The 23133-nt window shown below is 40.7% G+C and overlaps 1 protein-coding gene across 1 annotated transcript in view; it reads left to right on the top strand.

Annotated features, from left to right (window-relative positions):
• gpr158b (G protein-coupled receptor 158b) overlaps positions 1-23133 on the top strand; it is a 75856-nt gene that overhangs the window by 40069 nt on the left and 12654 nt on the right. Inside the window, exons 3-7 of the mRNA XM_036596977.1 lie at positions 3955-4057; positions 11272-11483; positions 13861-13929; positions 20533-20642; positions 22136-22374. Of these exons, the coding sequence (XP_036452870.1) occupies positions 3955-4057; positions 11272-11483; positions 13861-13929; positions 20533-20642; positions 22136-22374 (733 nt within the window). The remainder of the gene's footprint in view (positions 1-3954; positions 4058-11271; positions 11484-13860; positions 13930-20532; positions 20643-22135; positions 22375-23133) is intronic.

Here is a 23133-nt window from a genome sequence, read left to right as displayed (position 1 = left end):
TTCAGCCCTGTTCACACTTGGTATTAACATCGGTCTTTAGCAGCGTTTCTTAAACTACAGTGTTTTTTTTCTGTGTCATGTGATGTGAACAGTTTGGTGATTTAAAGCCCATTATCCCTCCTCCACCAAACTTTGGCACTATGTATTCTGGTAGGTAACGTTCTCCTGGCATCAAACCCAGATTTATCCATCAGACTGCCAGATAGTGAAGCGTGATTCATCACTCCTGAGAACACGTTTCCACTGCTCCAGAGTCCAGTGGTGGTGTGCTTTACACCACTCCAGCCGACGCTTGGCATAGTGATCTGCTGCTGCTGTGCCATGGAAACCCATTTCCAGAAGCCCCTGATGTAAAGTTCTGTGCTGATGTTGCTCCCAGAGGCAGTTTATAACGGTGATCGAACAGAGGACAGGCGATAGGCCCTGCTCTATGAGGTCTACCACTTTGTGACTGAGCTGTTGTTGCACCTAGATGTTTCCATTTCACAATAATAGCACTTACAGTTGACCGGGGCAGGTCTAGCAGGACAGAAATTTCACAAACTGACTTGTGGCAGAGGTGGCATCCTATGACAGTGCCATCTTTAAAGTCCCTGAGCTCTTCAGTACAACTCATTTTACCATCCTGCCAATGTTTGTCTATGGAGTTTGCAAGGTTATGTGCTTGATTTTATACACCTGTTAGCAATAGGTGTGGCTGGAACACTTGAACTCAGTCCTTAGGACGGTTGTCTACATACTTTTAGTGGACAGTATTTTTAAGTTCCTCCCACCTTCAAGATACATCATCAGGAGAAGGTTTTCTAGTCTTTAAAGCAGGAAATCTCACTCTAGAGCACATGTGTCAGGCTCCAGTCCTCGCAGGCCAAAACACTGCAGACTTTAGCACACTGCCTCATTAAACACACCTGATTCAGTTCATCAGCTAATTAGCACAGCCTTCTTGAACTGAATTCAGGATGTTAGAAGAGAGTAAACGCTAATCTTTAGCACTGAAAGCCTGGAAGGTCCCCAGTTTGACATGCATGCTCTAGAGACTGTTTTGGCCCCACTGTAGGAGGTGAGTAGGCATGTTTGCAACAGATGTAGTGATGGTTACGTATGTCATTGTGAAAGAATATCTCTTTAGGACATAAAATATTTAACATCAAATCAAATGTAGAGCTTAGATTTGAAAATCAAACCTGAAAATATATGATTTTTTCCCCTTTTTGGCCACAGTAGTCAATGCAGACCAATGAAAAGGGTATTCCGCGGTATAGATGCTGTCATAAAGCATATCATATCCCCACAGAGGTAGTGTGAATTAACATCCAGCCCTAATCAAAGCCTTGCCCTTTCGTTAATTAAACCCACTCGACGGTACTTCATACATAGAGGCCTTTCAGCCCTGCCTGCTGAGACTCTGGCATGTGACTGTGGAGCAAAGAGACAGGAGAGGAAGCTGTGTGTGGAAGAAGGCGGAGATCCGCTATTTAAAGACAAAGAAACCTACAATTTACCGTCTGAGTGCCGAACACCCGTCAGCCCCAACAGAAGCATTTCAGCACCAATATTTAGTACTTTTATATGCTAACAGCACAATCTACTGCGGCCCAGAGGAGAACAGGTTACTTCTTTTGAGTCTTGGTCCCTCTCAGTGGTTCTTCCTCATGCTCTTAGAGAGTTTCTCCTTAAAGTCTTGGTTCCTCTTAATATTTCTTACTTATCCTCTTACTAAGCTTTTCCTTTTGACTCTTAGTTCCTCTCAGTGGTTCTTAATCATGTTCTTAGGGAATTTCTTGGTTCTTCTCAGTGGTTTTTCCTCATGTTCTTAGGGAGATTCTCCTTTTGAGCCTTGGTTCCTCTCAGTGGTTCTTCCTCATGTTCTTAGGGAGTTTCTTGGTTCTTCTCAGTGGTTTTTCCTCATGTTCTTAGGGAGATTCTCCTTTTGAGCCTTGGTTCCTCTCAGTGGTTCTTCCTCATGTTCTTAGGGAGTTTCTTGGTTCTTCTCAGTGGTTTTTCCTCATGTTCTTAGGGAGATTCTCCTTTTGAGCCTTGGTTCCTCTCAGTGGTTCTTCCTCATGTTCTTAGGGAGTTTCTTGGTTCTTCTCAGTGTTTCTTCCTCACATTCTTAGAGAGTTTTTCTTGTTGAGTTTTGGTTCCTCTAAATGTTTCTTACTCATCCCCCTTATTCGGCTTTTCCTTTTGAGTCTTGGTTCCTCTCACTGGTTCTTCTTCATGCTTTCAGAGAGTTTTTCATTATGATTGCTTGTTTCTCTCCTGTTTTTCCACTTATTTTGCATTGACGTTCCATTACATATATATACATTACATATATGATATATATAATCTCCTCAGAAATAACAAACGAATCCAGAGCTCATATTTTTCAAGCCAGCCTTACAATTTACATGCAATTCACAGTTTACAAACAAGTTTTGGTACAGAATATTTTTTTGGAGGTTCCATTTTTCCAGCACATTTTAACCACGCAAAAACTTCTGATTCCTGATCGGATGTTAATTAGTATCAGTTTTATACTTTGGCAACATGGCTCAGAGACTTATTAACCAAGCTGCAGGAACTCCGACAAAGTCAGCTTAATGTAATAATGAGGTCGGTAGCTCTGGGTTCATAGAGTGGAGACGAAAACAATGCACATGTGTGTGAGCTGTAAACAAAAATACACACCCTCAGCATTTTCTCGTAGAGTGGATAAAGTCAGGTTTCTGGATGCTTATTGTTGATGATAAGGCCTTAACATGCATTAACATGCTGTAGCTGCACCACTGGTTTGAGGAATGAGTAGCAAAATATGTTTGACAAGAAACTGAACAGATTACTGAGCCAAACAAATAAACAAACAAATTTTTAATCCATTCAATCCCATTTTGAATTGCTTGTTTTTATGATGTCATCCAAACATTTACATACATCCACCTATTCAGCCTACAGCACTTTAGCTCCAAGTTATAAGGAATGTTGTAACCTGGACTGATTTTTTATAAGGCACAAAATAGCACAACCAATCAGAACAGAGCTTATTTCCATATGTCGGTCTTAAAAGGATGGTTTGGCAAAAAAATCCAATTTACACAATGTTCCACTTATCCCAGATCTAGTCGATCAGCCAAGACATGTTTGGTCTCAAAATTCTGCTACGAGGCTAATGTTGCTAACAGACACTAGAAGTCAATAGTCACCCAAATCTTTTTTTGGCAAATACATCCCCAAAACTTTTCACAAGCCACTCAGACTACCTTCAGATCTTCATTAAGGTTGCATAGGCTTGTTGATGCGGTTTAGGACACAGCGTGATTTACTGTGAGCTACAAAAATGGACAGAATGGGCAGAATTCCAAAGCCCACGCAAGTCACGCTGGTATATAGTCACTAGATCACACTCAAAATTGCTTTAGTTTCTTTTTTTAGTTTCTTTTACTTTATTAAGATTAACAATTATTTGTAAATCGAAACAACAGGAATCACTAACGTAACCTGCGGAATTCATGTGTCTGCGTGGCGTATGATTCAGCAAAACACCTGTTGTCTAAAATGTTCATTTTTTTAGTTTACAACAATTTATATAGTTAAGAGAAAGTCATTCAGTGTCCTTAACAAGTCTGCATGACCTTAATAAAGGCCAAGAGGTGGTTTGACGGGGATGAGAAAAGTTTTGGGTTTGTATTTACGGAAACGTTTTCGGTGACTATTGACTTCTAGTGTTTGTGCCTTGCAGCTCCAAAAGAATCAAAATGTGAACACCAAACATCTGTTGCGTCGTCTGTGGTGGGGAAAAAATTACATAAAAACAAACAAACATTGTAAAAGGACCTCAGGGAAAGCATGAAATATTAGAACATTTTCAGATATGAGAAGTTTAAATATCACCAGCGTTTTGTAGTGATGCTGCTTTATTAACTAATCTGTCACTGGTCTGTTTACTGTCCCCTCCCTCTCTCCTCTCCTCAGTGTAAACCCGTCCCAGGACACGGCTTCGTTCTGGACAAGTATAAGTGCCAGTGCAAGAGAGGCTTCTACTCACCCAGCCGAGTGGCACTCAACGGCGTTTCAAGTGAGTGTTTCACCTCCTCACCCCACCCCCTCACCTAAAGAGTGGGCTGTTTTTAGATACTCTGTGTATTTTCAGAGGGCTTGTTTCCTTATACAGGGCTATTCCCCAGTGAAACAGAGCAGCAGGTGAGTTAGAAATAGAACGAAAGGTGAATCCTTTAGTGTCGTTCTGGGAAAACCAACTCCAAACCCTTAAAACTCTACAGGTGTAATTGTCATTGTGCTGTTTTTTTTTTTTACAGTACAAATTATTTACATGTAATTGTATAGTTGCATAATTAGTCACATACTGTGATGAACCATGACTATTAGAGCTAGGCCTTCAGTTCGGGCAATAAAGTAGTCAAAAACTTGGAAAAAACTCACTTCTACAATAATTTCTATTAGCACATCTATGGGATTCTAGTGGTATGTTAGCGCTACACTACATATGTGAGCGGCATTTTACGTTAACTTATTTTGACAATTCTACATTAAACAGAGTGATTAAGTCACCCTTATTTATCCCACAACGGGGAAACTTCACCTCCGCATTTAACCCATCCGTACAGTGAAACACCACATACACAAGGCCTTCTGTTCAGCTCCTGAAATCCTAACCAATGGGATAGCTCGGTTGGCTGTATCTACCTACAAAGAACGAAAAATGACAGTGTTTTCTTTAATTTCACAGAAATGATTAGGCCTTCTCTGCAGGCCTAGATGGCCCTGAGAGTTTCCCTCAGTTTACACAGTTACATAATGAACTGCACTTTGATTTACAGTCTGTAATGACATGTTCAAGTCTGAACTTGTGAAGTTTTTCTGTTTGTTTTGATACTTTCTCCAACAACTCTCCTCAGATCAGACCTCCAGGGAGATCAGTGATGAGTAAATTAGGTACAGTTCTTTTCTGAGGGTGTTGAGTAGAAATACCAAAGTTTCAGCTCAAAAACCCTTCCAGTACCACCTCTAGAACTGTAGTAGAACCTCATAAAACTTGCAGCATTTATCAGCATATGGGCTGGAGCTCAATTCGTCTGTTTTTTTATCAACACTTTTCACAAACATAACATAACATGACAGAAACGCTAAGAGCTAAATGCTAGTCACTAAGTAAAAAGTCCTTCCAAGCTTAAAAAAGATGGTTCTTAAGGGTTCTTTAGTATGACAGCAATTCTGGATAGAACGATGAACACTCAAAGAACTTTATACCTACTGAAATGGTTCTTGCCATGGTGAAACGGTTCTTCAGATTGATGGAGAATGTGTCGTAGATGGTTCTGCATAGAACCTTTTTGAAAATGGTTCTATGTAGCACCAAAAAGTGTTCTTCTATTGTTATCAAGCTTCTCACAATAAAAGAACCCTTTTCGATGCTATATAGAACCATATACAGCACATTCTCCATCAGTGTGAAGAACCATTTCACCATGCAAAGAACCATTAAAGCATGAGTGTTCATGGTTCTATGTAGAAACATTGTTTTTACTAAAGAACCCTTGATGAGCCGTCTTTTTTAGGAGCATACAAATCCATTAACATTGTACTGGAGTAGGTGTAACTCTGGCTATGAGTGAGAAATAATTCATATGAAATTACTGCATGCTTTAGTTAGCGCTGACGCTAGCTGGGTTAGAGATGAAACCCCTGAAATGAAACAAGGCTTAAATCCGGATTTGGAGCAGGGAGAACCGTCTAATGACTGCTTGCTTGTGGCTGCTCAGGTACTTTGCATCCAGATCATTAAATCTGAGAGCATCGCTGTCTATCAGAACGCAGCCCTAATTAGCCGTGGGCGATGCTAACTCAAACAGATAGCGCCTTCCAGTTGTGTCTCGGTTCATCAGCCGGCAATTACACCGCTGATAGCTCGAGGAGCGCCGTTTGATCTTCTCCGTCGGAGCTGCGTATCATACACAACTGTTTGTTTTCCATGCATTATGTAATTTGTTCTATTTTCCAGCCCTTAGGGGGGGAAGAATAAGAGGAACATATCAGGATACGTTTCAAACGTATTACCTTATTTACATTTCTATTACCGTCCCCTTTACCGCCCTCAGAAGCTGCTTAAAATATAAATGTGCACAGCGCAAAAGTCAGCGGGGCTCATGTGTTTGGGATTACTTGGATGGTGAGAAGTAGAAAATGCAACTTCTAAGACTGAACTTTGGAAGTTTGGAAAGATATCCCTGCAGATTTCCTTGGAAAAATGTCTAAATGGAGGACTGAAAGCTGAAATTTTCAAATACCTTTTGTTTGTTGCCCAGTCCATATCGTCCATACGCTAAAGCTAAGCAGCTAATTTTGAATTCATTGCTTCTGTGATGTCCCAAAAACAACTTCATATACCCGTCTATACACTGAAGTTATAAGAAGTGTTTCAGCCTGAACTGCACAAAAAATACATAAAATAAACAGTAAACTCACTTTAATGTCCCATGCTAGGCTTTTATGCTGGTACAGGTTGTGCAAACAAAGCTAGCATGCTATTTGATAGCTAGCTAGTGTTAGCTAGCTAGGCTAATGTTAATTAACTTTGCCACTAGCTAAATATAAACTTGTATTTACCTTGTAATATGGAGAGTAATGCAGCATTTTTAACATAAAAATAATGGAAACCTACTGTAAAACAAAATTAGATTGCAGGAAAAATGAGGCATCAGAAAAGTATGTTTGATTTTAAGGCTCTACTGTTACAGTAAAGCTGATGATCCTGTATTCTTCTATTATTCTTACAATAATAATACAGTAGCCATACAATAACTGTTTAATACAGTATAATTTGCCTTTGATTTTTGATTTACTTTGATTTAAATTGATGGAGAATGTTTTGTAGAATGTTTTGAATAGGGGTCTATATAGCACCAAAAATGTTTTTTCTATTATTACAAGCTTGACATTATAACAATGGAAGAACCCTTTTTGGTGCTATATATAACCATAAATGACACGTTCTCCATCAATCTGAAGAACATTTTCACCATGCAAAGAACCATTTAAGCATGAAATAGCTCTAAACAGAACTCATGGTTCTACAACCCCAATTCCAAAAAAGTTGAGACGCTGTGTAAAATGTAAATAACTAAATAAAAACAGAATGCAATGATTTGCAAATCTGATAGACCCATATTTTATTCACAATAGAACACGTCAGATTTTGAAAGTGAGACATTTTACCATTTCATGAAAAACATTAACTCATTTAGAACTTGATGGCATCTCCAAAAAGTTGAGACAGGGGCAACAAAAAGCTGGAAAAGTAAGTGGTACTAATAAAAAACAGCTGGAGGAGCAATTTGCAACTAACTCACATGACTGAGTATAAAAAGAGCATTTTAGAGAGGCGGAGTCTCTCAGAAGCAAAGATGGGCAGAGGTTCACCAATCTGAGAAAAACTGCGTCTAAAAGTTGTGGAACAATTTCAGAAAAATGTTCCTCAGCGTAAAATTGTGAAGACTTTGGAAATCCCACCATCTACAGTACATCATATCATCAAAAGATTCAGAGAATCTGGAGAAATCTCTGTACGCAAGAGACAAGGTCGATGATCAACATTGGATGTTCGTGATCTTTGGGCCCTCAGACGGCACTGCAATAAAAGCAGGCATGATTTTGTACTGGAAATCACTGCATGGGCTCAGGAACGTGGCGTGGGCAGCTTACACATCTGGAAAGGCTCTATCAATGCTGAACAGTATATAGAGGTTTTAGAACAACATATGCTCCCACCAAGACAGCGTCTCTTTCAGGGAAGGCCTTGCATATTTCAGCAAGACAATGATAACCACATACTGCATCCATCACAGCAGCATGACTTCGCAGAAGAAGAGTCCGGATGTTGAACTGACCAGCCTGCAGTCCAGACCTTTCACCAATAGAAAACATTTGGTGCATCATGAAACGAAACTCCAGCAAATGGTCTTCGCACTTCCCAGACGGTTGTTGTTAAAAGAAGAGGGGAAGCTACACAATGGCTCCATATACTCTCCAACTTTCTGAGATGCGTTGCTGCCATCAAGTTCTAAATGAGTTAATGTTTTTCATTAAATGGTAAAATGTCTCATGTTGATCTGTGTTCTGTGTTCTATTGTGAATAAAATATGGGTCTATGAGATTTGCAAATCATTGCATTCTGTTTTTATTTACATTTATTTACATTTTCAAGCAGCGTCCCAACTTTTTTGGAATTTGGGTTGTAAATAGAACCATTTAGTTTACTAAAGAACCCTTGAAGAGCCAACTTTTTAAGAGTGTAGGCAGGAGACATTTAATTTCATCCATATTTTTCTATATATTTTCTCTCTCTCTCTCTCTCTCTCTCTCTCTCTCTCTCTCTAATGTAAACGTTATAGTCTATAGATGTGTTCCTAATAGCTCCGGAGTTGGAGGAATGGGTGAATGTGCTCTTGAATGAAACAATGGGTGATGAGAGGGATGTGCAAACGTGCTGGGGTGAAATACAGAAATTATTTATAGCATAAGATGGACCACAGTTGGGTGGAAGCTCACCATTGCGAGGGTCAAGCAGGCTAAAATACGACACTGTGAAAATGACCTTTACCTAAATTCATATATGAGCATCTATTTTTCCCCAATGGAAGTTTACTTTCCCTCCAGAATTCTGATTTTAAGGCTTTCACAAGGTCCAAATAAATTGATTAGGTCCTGGTTCCCCCCGTATTTGGTATATTTTATGGTATCAGGATGTCATTCAGAAGATTAACTGGAATAGTACAGGAACTTCACCTCCCGTCACCTTCCTATACACAACAAGACACCCAAAAAAAACCCAAAACGTGAATCCATATTCATGGTGAATCCCGGTTGCTATGGGCGACATCCCACTTTACATAGTCCTCTCATCCTTCCACGCACACGCGCGCATTAAGGGATCTAAAAATAGCTCATGAGTCACCAGTGAAACGAGACTGCGCCGTTTCTTAATGAAACCACACCAGTGCGGGAAAACGCTGCTTCATTTACATAAAGGGGAGCGAGGGCTGTTCACACAAATGAGGGGCTCTACAGCAGCGGGACGCTTTATTAGAGTGTAGAATTCAGGCCACTCACATGTACATGTTTCCCTTACGCCCCAGAGACGCAGCTAGAACTGATGCATGCTGGGTTTGCTGTAAATTTGTTATGTATTTATGTGCTGTGTTCAGACACAGTTGGGGGCAAATTGGCCATTACAGCTGTTTAGCTGCTCCCGCCAGTTGTGAAGTCGCATGTTGTGTGTTGGGCTCTACAGATGTGAGTTTGTTGACTGCGCTCAGAACTTATGCATTCGGTACCAGCACAACACACACTAACACACCACCACCACATCAGTGTTACTGCAGTGCCGAGAATGATCCACCACCCAAATAGTACCTGCTCTGTGAGGGTCCATGAGGGTCCTGACCACTGAAGAACAGGGTAAAAGGGGGCTAACAAAGTATGCAGAGAAACAGATGGACTACAGTCTGTAACTGTAGAACTACAAAGTGCACCTATATAGTAAGTGGAGCTGATAAAATGGACAATGAGCGCAGAAACAAGGAGGAGGTCAGAATGTTATGCCTGATTGGTGTATATTAATATATTATATTTTTACAATACATGTTTGTGAGTTTTACCCATGTAGTTTTCAAGTACTTCACTCTTAAAAAATGGTTCTTCTAGGGTTCTTTAGTAAATGGTTGTATTTAGAACCATGAGTTTTGTTTAGAACCATTTGCTTTGCATGGTAAAAGTTCCAACCTAAAAGGGTTCTTCTGTTGTTACAAGCTTGACATTATAACAATAGAAGAATTCCTTTTGGTACTATATAGTACCAGGTTCTGTATAGAACCATATACCACACATTCTCCATCAATCTGAAGTACACTTTCGTGATGCAAAGAAACCTTTACTCATACAAAGTGTTCTTTGAGTGTTCATAGTTCTGTATAGAACCATTTTCTTTACTAAAGTACCCTTGCAGAACCATCTTTCTTAAGAGTGTATTAAAAAAGATGGTTCTTCAAAGGTTCTTTAATAAATGGCTCTGTTAAAAACCAGTTCGTGCTTAAATGGTTCTTTCCACTGTGAAATCGTTCTTCAGATTGATGGAGAATGTGTTCTATATGGTTCTGTATAGAACCATTTTGAAAATGCTTCTATATAGCACCAAAAAGTGTTCTTCTATTGTTATAATGTCATGCTTGTAACAATAGCAGAACCCATTTTGGTGCATTTTCAAAAAGGTTCTATATAGAACCATATACAACACATTCTCCATCAATCTGAAGAACAATTTCAAGATGCAACGAATGTTTTACTCATATAAAGAGTTCTTTGACTGATCATGGTTCTACATAGAACCATTTTCATTACTAAAGAACGCTTGATGAACATTGTCTTTTTTAAGAGTATTTAAAAAGATGGTTCTTCAAAGGTTCTTTATTAAATGGTTCTGTTTTGAACCATGAGTTCTATATAGGACCTTCTCATGCTTAAATGGTTCTTTGCGTGGGGAAATAGTTCTCCAGATTGATCGAGCATGTGTTGTGTATGGTTCCGTATAGAACCTTTTTGAAAATGGTTCTATATAGCACCAAAAAGGGTTCTTCTGTTGTTATAGTTTCAAGCTTGTAACAATAAAAGAACCCTTTTTGGTGCTATATAGAACCTTTTTTAAAAAGATCCTAAAGAGAACCATATTACAGTTTTTTTTCCTTTAATCTGAAGAACTTTTTCACCATGCAAGGAACCATTTAAGCAAGAACTCATGGCGCTAAATAGAACCATTTCATTTACTAAAGAACCCTTGAAGAACCATCTTTTTTCAAACTGTATGCGGGTACATTTAGCTTCATCTACATCAATATGAATGATTTTTACACATAAAAGCTGACAAGAAGACTTGGCAAGCAAGTTAATTAATTAATTAATTAATTAGGACAGTTAATTAATTAAAAAATATTATTTAGGCAGTAAAATTTGACCAGATTCAATAGATTGCATGAGTGAGTTCAGATTTTCCAGGGGGAGGAATCTAATGCTGAGAATGCATCATGAAAATGTGGACAAGAATACGGTCACTTTATGCAAGGGCTTTTATTTTGTCAGAAAATTCACATTTAATTCAAGGAAATAACACACAAAAGAATTTTAAGTCAGTTAATGAGTTTTGTATGTGTATAAATGTGTGATGAGGTTGTTGGGGAGCGTAAATAAAAGCATTTTCTCTGATTTCTCTGTGGTCAGCAGAGTCGGAGCAGGGTCTCTACAGTGACGAGCCCTCGGACGTGTCCGTGCGATGCCTGCCGTGTCGCGAGGGCTGCTCCTTTTGTCGGGACGACTCGCCGTGTCTGGCACAGGAGGACGGCGTCCTGCGGGTGGCCGTGGCCTCCTTCCAGGGCCTCTGCATGCTGCTGGACTTCATCAGCATGCCGGTGGTCTACCACTTCCGCCGCAACAAGGTCAGCACAGTCCATTAAATAATTTGTTCAAGCATGCTGCCGTAACAGTTATTTCATAGTTGCATATTGTAATACAACCCCTATTCCAGAAAGGTGGGACACAGTGTAAAATATAAATAAATGATGACCCATATTTTATTCACAATAGAACATAGAACACATATCAGATGTTGAAAGTGAGACCATTTCAGGAAAAATATTAACTCATTTAGAACTTGATGGCAGCAACGCATTTCAAAAAAGTTGGGACTTGCCAATTTGATTGATTATCAAAAATTGCATTCTGTTTTTATTTGCATTTATTTACATTTTACACAGCGTCCCAACTTTTTTGGGGTTGTACATCATTTTTAAGATATGTAATATTTTCAAAGTCACATTAATGCATTTTCAACATTAACACTTTCTGAAACAAAGACGGTAACAATGCAGGCAAACTGAACACAGGTGAGACAGATGACAACAGGGGGCAGGGCTAGGGTGTCCAGACGAGTTAGACACAGACGGGGCAGGGTCAGCGCAAGGAAACCATGACAGACAGTAGTTTGAAGGGGAATTCCATAAGTTTTCCAAAATCTATGCATAATTAAATGTCATTCAGAGTGGTTTGGTGTGAAATGCTCCATTCTAGAGCAACCGAGTCAGAACTGTTCACAGTGGTGGTGATAGGAACCAGACGTCCACGTCTAAAAGCTCCCTCACAGAAAGGTATTACATGAGATATGGTTATGAATTCACTGCCTGGTGCCTGAGACACTGTTTAACGATAGTGGTAAGAGTTTTGGCCTAAAAAATTGAGTGTGTTTACATGCAGTCAGTTATCCGATCATTATCAGATTTCTGCAGTTATCTGATTATTCAAATGGTCGTGTAAACAGCACACTCTGATTAGAGTGTGATCAGAGTAAGGTCTAGAAATCTGATTAAGAAATCTGGTTTTAGCTCAGCAGCACTGCTGTGTCTGATCCACTCACACCAGCGCAACACACACTAACACACCACCAGTGTTACTGCAGTGCTGAGAGGTAAAGTGGCTCAATGTCTTTAAAAAAAAGCCGCAGCATGAAGTTTGAGTTTTACATTTATGTTTACATCACGTCTTCTTCTGTGAGTTTATCGGCTGGTTGCAAAGCAGAAATCTGATTACTGTCTGACTCATGTAGACCCGGAGTCTTCCCATTATCTGATTACTCAAGTGCATGTAAACGTGTTGATCGGATTACTGCCAAAAATCTGATTTTCTGCAGTTATCGGATTATTAAGTGCATGTAAACACAATCATTGATAAATATGTTTACATCTCAGTGCATAAATTACAGAGATTTTGAAAAATCATACAAAAATATTAGTTTAAAAACACATAACAGTTCAGTTTTTATGACTTATTTGACCAAACACTCCGAAAAACGTTCACTTTTTTTGCACAAGCTGCCTTTTATGTTTTTTTCCTAATATGTGCTCTAAACAGTAATTGTGCAATAAAATGTGCAGAAGTGTTGAGGATGTGTTCACTTAGAAAATCAACACAACACAACATTTGACAACACTCTTAAAATGATGGTTCTTCAAGGGTTCTTTACTAAGGAAAATCGCTCTGTATAGAACCATGAACACTCAAAGAATCCTTTGCTTGATTAAAGAGCTCTTTGCATCATGAAAGGGTTCTTCAGATTGATGGACAATGTGCTGTAGATGTGGATAGAACCTTCTAAAAAAAAGGGTTCTATACAGCACCAAAAGGGTTCTTCTGTTGTTACAATGTCAAGCCTGTAACAACAGAAGAACCTTTTTGGTTCTATATAGAACCATATAAAACACAATCTCCATCAATCTGAAGAATGCTTTCTTGATTAAAAGAACCCTTTAATCATGCAAAGGGTTCTTTGAGTGCTCATGGTTCTATACCGAACCATTTTCTCTACTAAAGAATCCTTTAAGAACCATCTTTTTTAAGTGTGTAGAAGCCCAAACTTTTGCATATGACTGTAAGCCTCCGCTGGACTCCCCCGCTCCTAAAGGAGCAGCTCACCTGACGTAAATAGGTCTCTCCAAGCAGAACCGTATTGGTATTCTTCAGCTCATTAGTGTCAGAGATTTCAGAAAGACACCCACTGAGGAATAGTTCTGCGTTCCCCCTACACTAACGCTTGATCAGGGGCAGGTTTATGTCATCTTTTCATTACGGTTGGGGATCTAATGGCTTCGTGAGGGCGCCGTGTCAGACTCTGGTGAATAGAGAGAGTAGATATTAAAATCCATGCAAAGTGGCAGAGCCGGGCTGTGTGTTAGCAGAGTGGAGCACAAGGGAGGAGAACCTGAATTAGCTCCCAACGTGGGACGGCCCTCTGCTCTAAGAGACTGTCTCTCTCTGTTTCAGAGAATCAAATCTTCGGGTCTGATTCTGCTGGAGGCCATCTTGGCAGGTGCTGTTCTCCTCTACTTCCCTGTAAGTCTGAACATTTACACTTGTCTTTTGCATTAATTCAGTAATAATTTGCACTTTTTATTTTCCTATAAGCTCCAAAACCTTCACGTCTTCTCCTATTTTGGTCTTTATGAGGCAGATGGACCAAAGGAGGTGCTGAGAGATGGTCAACACACTTAAAAAGGATGGCCCTTCAGAAGGTTCTTTAGTGAAGCAAATGGGTTTATATAGAATCATGAACATTAGTATGTAATGAGACTGGGATTTTAAGGGGTTAAAGAACCATCTGTAACAGGGTCTCCACGATCAAGCTTTCAAATAGTTCTTTAAGAACTAAAGAACCCTTGCCGGAAAAAGCACAAAGTGGCGTGTTGTTTGAAGGATTTTGAAGAATTTGTGCTGTTAACTTCTTGGAAGTGTGATGAAATATTTGTGTGGACTCTTCCCTCACGCGGCCTGAAGCCTCTACTCTCTCCGATTCTCTGTTCATCTGAACGCACCGCTGCTTTCTCCCCAGCTTCTCTCCACCGTCTTCTGTTCAGAGGACTTAGCCGTCCTCCCAGTCCATCTGTGCCTGTCAGCAGAGAGAGAGAGAAGAGAGAGTGAGAGAAAAATACCGAAAAAGCAAGAAAAAGGGTGTTAGAGAAAAGTAAGACGATAAGAGAGAGAAAGGTTGACGGGGTAAAAAGATACAGAGAGAGAGATAAAGGGAGAGAGAGAGAGCGAGAGAGGGAAAGAGGTAGGAAGAGAGAGCGAGAGATAATGATTTTAGTTCTCTCTTTCTCTCTTCTGAAGAGAGAGAGAGAAAGAGTGAGAAAGACCAATGTAACCATGCACTGCTTTTACCAAAACAACTCACTGTGAACACAACTGAACTTCTCTGAACTGGGACTGACGCAAAAGGACAAAGACAGATAACCCTGGGTCTGGGGAAGACCCCCGATCACAAGTTCAAGCAAACACACGTGAAACAACCTTAACACTTACTAAATTCTGGCTGGACAACTGGAAGAAAGTGGAAGAAACTGGAAGAAATCCGCTCAGCTCGGACATTTCCAACTTGGAATCTCCTACCTCCCACCTAAAAGCGTGCAACTTCATCAATTTGAGGAAAAAAATGGATGTTCACAGTAAACCAGCTCTTATCTGGCTGCTATGTGTGCATAATAAGCTCAGCATTTACAGTCCAAGTGCTGTTTATATATACAACCACTAATTTACATGAAAAATGACATGAAAGTGCACAGATGGGTCAAAAATCTGGCTGTGTTTATTGGCGTCATATACAAAAAGCATATGATGCACTTTGAAAACGTAAAAATCTGTTTAACCCTTTTGTTGCAATGTGAAGACTAAAGCAGAGAGCCAGTAGCAGGTTTTACAGTGATCTGGCTGTGTTTGTGCTGTATTTTTGGGTTGTGTGATGTTAGAGCGGTTTCTCTCACTCTGGCTAGTGATGGTAGGTTCTTCTGAGTGCTCTGATGTGTGAATCATGTCACTATTTTTAACCCTTTGTTTATAATATGAAGGCTAAAAGCAGAGATGTAATATAACAGTAGCGAGTGGGCTCTGGGTGATTTTGGAGCTGGATTGCTGGCTGATGGACGGTCACAGGTGGATGAAATCACTCTGGATGGTGAGGCAGAGTCTGATAAGTGATCTGATGTGTGAATCATGTTATTATTTTTAACACTTTGTTGGAATATGAAGGCCAAACAGTAGAGCAATAATATCAGGATTTTGGGTGATTTTCCGAGCCGAATTACTCACTGACACTGACGTCACAGCTCGATGACGCTGGCTAGTTAGGGCCGGGTCTGCTGAATGGTCTGATATGTGTATCATGTCTGTAACTTAAACCGTTCTGAAGTTATGAAGGCTAGAAGTCAACTAGTTTTACTTGTAAGGGTTAAAACATGTAAAACATGCTGTTACTTCTTGTAGGTGCTGTCATGTTGTAATAACATCATGGATTAGCAACTTTTGAGAAACTCTGACTTTCTGAGTGGGAATTACGAGTTCGAGGGATGTTCACATTGATTCTTTCCTCTTGGAAGTCCCAGTACCCACTTGGCCATGAACTAGAGCCCACCCACACAGCATTCGGTTTGGGCGACACCTCTGATACTACTCAAGAAATGCATCATCTTCTTCCTGCTGTCTCAAAAGCTTGAAAAACACATTGAACTTGATGTGAAGATTCCACTGCGTTAAGAAACTCTTTTTTGTCCAAAATAAACTACATCGATAACAGTAAGCCTAATAAATAAATAGGGCTTCAATCATCACACACACGTCTTATCATCTGCATTTGGGATACAATGAAAATTAGAGTTTTTGCCACTTTAAGAACAAGAAGGAAGAAACGCAAAAATAGACGCTCCCTGTGCGGCAGAGAGGCAGGGCAGGGAGATACTCAGCTATGCGCGTGATCCAAGATGCACTCAGGGCTCTGTGTGTGTGTGAGTGTGTGTGTGTGTGTGTGTGCGTTTCTTACCACCATGCCGTGCGCCGCCGAGTGCTTCTACTCCGCTGTGGAGTTCCATGCATTTTTAACGAGTCCATCAAGTTCTAACGCAACGTGTTTAAAAATAAATCCACTGATTAATTAATGCCGGGGCGTTGAGGGGGAGAAGGACACTTTCTCGGCTCCCATCTGATGATACAAACACACACACAGTCGGCCGCGGACCCTCAAACTCTCCAGGTCGCAAACTTAGAGCAGGAGCCCAGTCAACAAGAAAACTCAGGTACCAGACTGACTGCTACACCAGCGTGCACCGCTCATCGACCTAAACACCGTCCTCACTGCTGCTTTCAGTCTCCCTCATACAGTCCAGCACACCTCGACTCACAGAACATTTAGTAGAAATTGGGACAACAGTACCTTCTTTGGTGAGAGAACATTTCTCAGATTGAAGGAGATCCGATCGTGGTTAAGGAGTCGGGCTGAGTTCTCAGTCCGAAGGAGCAGAGAAATCATTTATCTATCAGCGTCACCTGAAAGCTATGCCCTTTCAGAGTACAACATCTACATCAACAAGTATTGGTGGGAAATATCAGTTAAATCTAAACATCCGTCTGATGCGGTTCATTTTTTAAAGCAATGATCAGATACGATTCCACCAACTTATTTATGCATATCATTCAGACCTTAATAAATTAAGCTCACCAGACAAAAAAATTGTCACCTGTGATTAGGGATGGACCGATACCACTTTCTCCCTTCCGATAACAATACCTAATCCTTTAGTATCAGCCGATACCGAGTACCGATACCGATACTCTATGTAACCTATCTCACCTATAAGTTCTGATAATCATACAATTACTTAGCTTGGCTAGATGGCATTTACTTGTTGGAATATATTTATTAGATGCTTAAGAAGACTTATTTTTATTTATGCACTGTATGTTTAGTGTTTACTAACATATAATTAGTAATAAGAGGCATGTTTAACTTAAGTAAATGTAGCTAAAGTATCTTTATTGTGCAAAAACATTAAAAAACAGAGCTGAACAGTAAACAGATAAGCCTGTGGTGTTTACACATCAGCATACAGAAGCTTCTTTGGCTCAAACGGAGTTTCACATTCAAATTTCTCGAGTCGTTTGGCTCCTATGTGCGTCTTTTTCCTTTGTGCTGCATCTCTGAGCGTCAGTTCCGTAAATGTCACCGTCTTTACAGCTGACTGACGGAGGCGCACCGCAGACAGGGCTAGTGGACACACAGGCCTGGCTAGCAGGCTGCTATGCTAAAGGCTGAATCAAGGCTAAAGGATATCATTACGCCAAAAGTCTGGCGGTTCCTTCCGCACTTTCAGTAGCATTAACTAAAACTGATCCTGCCATGAGCATTTTTACTGCTGCTTGTTGTGCCTCACCGCTGAAATGGTGTTCAGTTCTGTCTACTGGCGCGCACAGTCGCATAAGAAATTGCTTCGTGGTGTCAGTCACAGGTATCGGTATCCCCATCACCGATAAGATACTGCTTTTAAGTACCAGTATCAGCTCTGATACCGGTACAACACTACCTGTGACTGAAACGTTATTCACCAGTCGTGAAACACGCCAGCGGTCCCTGTCCGTCAGTTTCATCTTTCGGCCACAATTCCGATGAGAATTTCTTGTAGACTGGGATTTTTGCCACTGCTGGTCGACCCGTATGACTGTGCGCTTTGATATACAACTGCAAATTCAGCTACTTCCTTCACGCTGTGGCCTTTGGCTGCCCAAATGCAATGCCAATCATTAACATCTGCTTTGCGACCCATTTTCCACACATCGAACGAGACAATCTATCAATCCCATTGTTGTCCAGGAGCTTATACTGAACACATGTATTACAAATGATGTCTTGACCAGCAAACGCAAGTTTTCAGCTTTTCCAAAATGGAATATAGCCTTCCCAGAGTCACCAGACCGAAAGACTCCACTCTCTGTGTTGCAGAAAAAAAATTTGAAATTCCAAAAATAATCACATCACGTTCAGTTTCTATTTTTGTGTCATGTACTCACATTTGGCCCTGACAGAAAAAAACAGAACAGACCAGCATGCATTCCATGCTGGTTTAGCTGGTCACCCAGTACAGTCATGGTTTATCTAGTTTATGCTGGTTTATGCTGGTCTGGTGTTTGGTTGATCAGCATACCAGCATCCAAAACACAACGTATGCCATCCTGGCATGCTGGACTATGCTAGTTTTTCTAGCTGAGGGTGTAATGACCTTTAGACTTTGAATGAAATTGACCACGCTCATGTTTCAGAGATGTTAAAAATGACCCCTCCACTCCAGATGAACACGTTTACTTTCTTAGGAAGTTAAAATCTTTTTCTGTTCATCTATTTTGCGTACTGTTTTTAAGAATGTTCTTGGTTTCACTCCCAAGAATCGTCTACAGAGCCTAAAAAAAGGACTTTCTATTATTAATGACTCCTCACATGCCTTTGAATTGTCACCTCTGGGTTGCTGTTATTGCGGCCCTACACATCAGCCTGGCCGACGGAGAGTGTTATTTGGGCTTGAGGCCATCAGGATGATCACTGACCATTCACAGTTAGCCATGTGCTTACTACCCTGTTAGAATAACCAGCATAGACCTGCACTGCTAGTCACCAGCAAAACCAGCATATGTCGTGTTTCGGATGCTGGTATGCTGGTCAACCATCATGGCCATGATGGGGTGACCAGCTAAACCAGCACCACACCAGCATAGACCAGCTTAGACCAGCATGACATGCATGCTAGGGTCTGTGCTGGTTTTTCAGCAGGGTATGCATTTTATTTTTATTTACCTACTTCTTATTTATGAAGATGTTTGTCTATAGCTGTCTGTAGATTTCTTTATGTTGTATGTTTGTGCTATATGTTTAGATGCCCAGTTATGAATTGCACGTTGGGGACAAAAAAAAAGTTTATTAAATTCAATTCAGTCAACGCATGGACTTTTTTGGATATTCTAGATTAAACACAGATATTTAAGCTTATAAAAGACTCTCCGTGATTTATATGAAGCTTAAACAGGACTTTAGTTTATATTTATTTTGTATGTATCAGTTTTCCATTCCTACCAACTAACTGAAGACATCAGTCAGGATACCACTCGTACAGTCAGTGATGTATCTAGAACTTTCAGAAGGTGTAGAGTGGTCTCACTACACTGGTCCTATTGGAAATCAAAGTGTTGTCCATAGTTGGTAGTTGGTAGTTAATCTATGTATTATTTTTTAATTTAGGTCTAGAACGCCCTGAGGGTCACTGATAAATTTTGTTTGCCTATAAGCAAAAAAAACAAATGTCAATTTGGGGTATAATATGTGCATCAAAAATGAAGTTATTTCACTCCAGAATATTAAAGTACTGGTAGCCAAATCATCAGGTAGGTCAGTCAAATTTGACCACATGCCAGAATTAGGTGCATACTAAAAATGAAGTAATTTTGCTGTATTATTAGTTAGCAGACTAGCATGCCTCACCTAAATGATGTGTCTGTTTTATCCATGAAAACGAAAAGACCAGAAGTACTCAGATTGGATCAGGGGACAAAAATTCTGAATTTTAGCATAATATAATGGTAGAAGAGTTATAAAATATGATAATCAGTACAAATATTAATGCAAATCAAATGAAAGATGCAGTACGCGGACATCAGACACAGCGCGATCATGCTCCGTGAGGATGTACGATTCCACACCGTCATACATTTTTAATCAGCCTCCTCGTCCCTCGTAGACGCTGCGTTTCGGTACGGCGCGTGAAGCCGTGTTTACACTGACTTTAATTTGCACGGGCAGATCGGTCCCAAGGCTGCCAGCGATGAATCAGAGCGATCGGAGTGGCTAACAGCAGGAGTGCCAGGCCCCAGATCCGCCTTTTGGAGTGGGAAAGCACTGCAACAGATAAAAAGAACAAAACAGAACGTTAGTCAGTTGTCGACGTGAGAGAATCAGTCAAGCAGCCTGTCTGGATGGGCCACGATTTCTTTTGTTTCTTCCATCCTGGACGGCCAACAGCTCATACGGAGGCGCCTACGTGGACAGAATTTGGAAAAGAAAAGTATCGCCCACTGCTTTTATGTGCGGATTTGCCTTGCTCATGATTTCTTGTTGTCTTTTTCTCGTAGGTGATGATACTTTACTTTCAGCCAAGCGTGTTCCGCTGTATTCTCCTGAGATGGGTTCGCCTCCTGGGCTTTGCTACTGTCTACGGAACGGTGATCCTCAAGCTGTACCGGTATGTGTTCAGACTACAACGGTACAGTGTTTTTGAACTACTCACACTCAGTGACCACTTTATGAGCTCCACCTACCTTACAGGGCCACTGTATTGGTGTTCATTTACAGACTGTAGTCCATCTGTTGCTGCACCATAAATCAACCCCTCGACCCCATTCATCATTCGTCAGTTTATGACCACAGGAAGCTGTTGTGCAGATATTATTTGGGTGGTGGACCACAGCAGTGACACTGACATGATAGTGTGCATGTCACTGCTTGGCTAAAAGTAGTCCATCACCCAGAAATATCCAGCCAAGGGTGGCTCTGTGGTCAAAAACTGACCATCTTTGAAGGGCTAGAGGATGGCCAACACAAACACTCCATCAGCAGAGCTACAGTCGCTAACCATACGGCATTAAAGTGGAACTATAAGAGAGGGGTTTCCGATAAAGTGTAATAAGACAGTCTGTGTCTGTGTGTGTGTATATATATATATATATATATATATATATATATATATATATATATATATATATATATATATTCTATTAGTCCATTCATCAGGAAATTTACACACATTGTTACGGGTAACGACCATTTTCAAATTATGTCAGAAACTGAAAAATAGAGATACAAGGTTTTCTTCCGACAACAGATATATACATATATACATATGATATACATATATATATACATGTATATAGATAGATATATGAGTTGCTCAGTATAATATAATAAGCCAGTATAATAATGTTGATTGCCTTCCTCTATAGAGAACTTTCTGGCTAATTTGTCTTTCCACTGCATGACCGAAAACAAGAATCTGTCACGGAGCAAAAGGCTAAATGGAGGCAGTGAGAACTCAATGAGCAGCCAAGCTGATAGACATAGAAAAGGGCAGAGAGCAGCTTCAGTCGATAAAATATGCAGCTATATCTCAGGCTGTGGTGTTGACCTAAAGCATTTTCTCTGGACTGGTGATTGGGCTCGGACAAATAACGGCCATAGCCTCAATTTCCTGCCAAGTCCAGTCCCTGGACAGGCAGAAACGCTGCAGCTGAGTTTTAGGAAGCGGGAATGAATTTCACAGTGCATCACTGCAGACTGACTCAACTGAGTCATTGCCTTTTAACAAATCAAGCAATCATGAGGACAAAGTGGCTTTACACTCTTAAAGGTGCCAAGAATGATTCTTTTGCCTTTTCACAATACCATATTAGAACCATAAAGAGCCTTACAGAACCATTTTTGTAGAAAAACTCAGATTTCTATACAGTGGTGATGATAGGAACCAGGGGTCGCCATGACAACAACACAGATATAGACATTTTATTTACTATCCAAAACCACCACATGAGTTTTTATGTGGAATGTTGATGATGGCCAAATTTGATAATGCCCTGCAAGTTCATCTACACTATGAATGGGTTTAAAAAATATCGATGAAACAGAAAACAATCACATATCTTCCATTCTCAGCTCATACGGACTGTTCTGGTTCTTGTCCAGGGTGCTGAAGGTGTTCCTGTCGCGCACGGCCCAACGGATCCCCTACATGACCAGTTGGCGTGTGCTGCGCCTGCTGACCGCCATCCTCCTGGTGGTCCTCTGGTTCCTGGTGGCCTGGACCTTGGCCATGTGCCAAAGCACAGACATCCATCATGCTCTCGTTGACGTGGGGGTCACCCCAGAGGGCCTGCATTTCAACATGTGCCTGCTGGACCGCTGGGACTACATGATGGCTGTTGGTGGGTGTTAATTTGTTAATAAATAAGTGCTTGTTTTTGTAAAGTGGGCACTTACACCCACTGACCACTTTATTACAAACACTACATTGTAGCTCCACCTTGCTGGTGTACAGTTAGAGACTGATGCACAGTTTGTATTAGCCGGCCTATGGTCCTTCATCAGTGGAGAGTTTCTCACCCCAGATGACTACAGTCTGTAATTGTACACCGATATATTGGCGTTATAAGGTAGGTGGAGCTCATACAGTGGACACTGAGTGGAAGCACTTATGAGCGCACATCAACTGAATTCTGTATTAATACCAAGATATTAAAAAGCGTTCCTTGTGTGGATATAGAATGTAGTATTAATAGATTAAAACAGGCATCAATGTGTATGTAAAGTAAATGGATTAAACCTGTTCATAGTTTATATTTTTTAACTGTTAGCACTGGTCAAACTATTGTCTATCTGTAGGTTAGCCCTGTGGGGCCCACAAACTCGCCCATGCGTCAAATTCTATATGTCTATATCTGTTTCGGGCGGCACGGTGGCCCAGTGGGTAGCGCTGTTGCCTCACAGCGAGAATGGCCTGGGTTCGATTCCCGGCCGGGTGACCGGGGTCATTTCTGTGTGGAGTTTGCCTGTTCTCCCCGTGTCTGCGTGGGTTTCCTCCGGGTACTCCGGTTTCCTCCCACAGTCCAAAAACATGCAGTTAAGCTAATTGGACATGCTAAATTGCCCCTAAGTGTGAGTGATTGTGTATGTCTGTCTGTCTG

Source organism: Colossoma macropomum, unplaced genomic scaffold, assembly GCF_904425465.1.
Source record: "Colossoma macropomum unplaced genomic scaffold, Colossoma_macropomum, whole genome shotgun sequence".
In the NCBI taxonomy this organism is placed as follows: Eukaryota; Metazoa; Chordata; class Actinopteri; order Characiformes; family Serrasalmidae; genus Colossoma; species Colossoma macropomum.
This window is presented reverse-complemented; position numbering and strand designations above follow the sequence as displayed.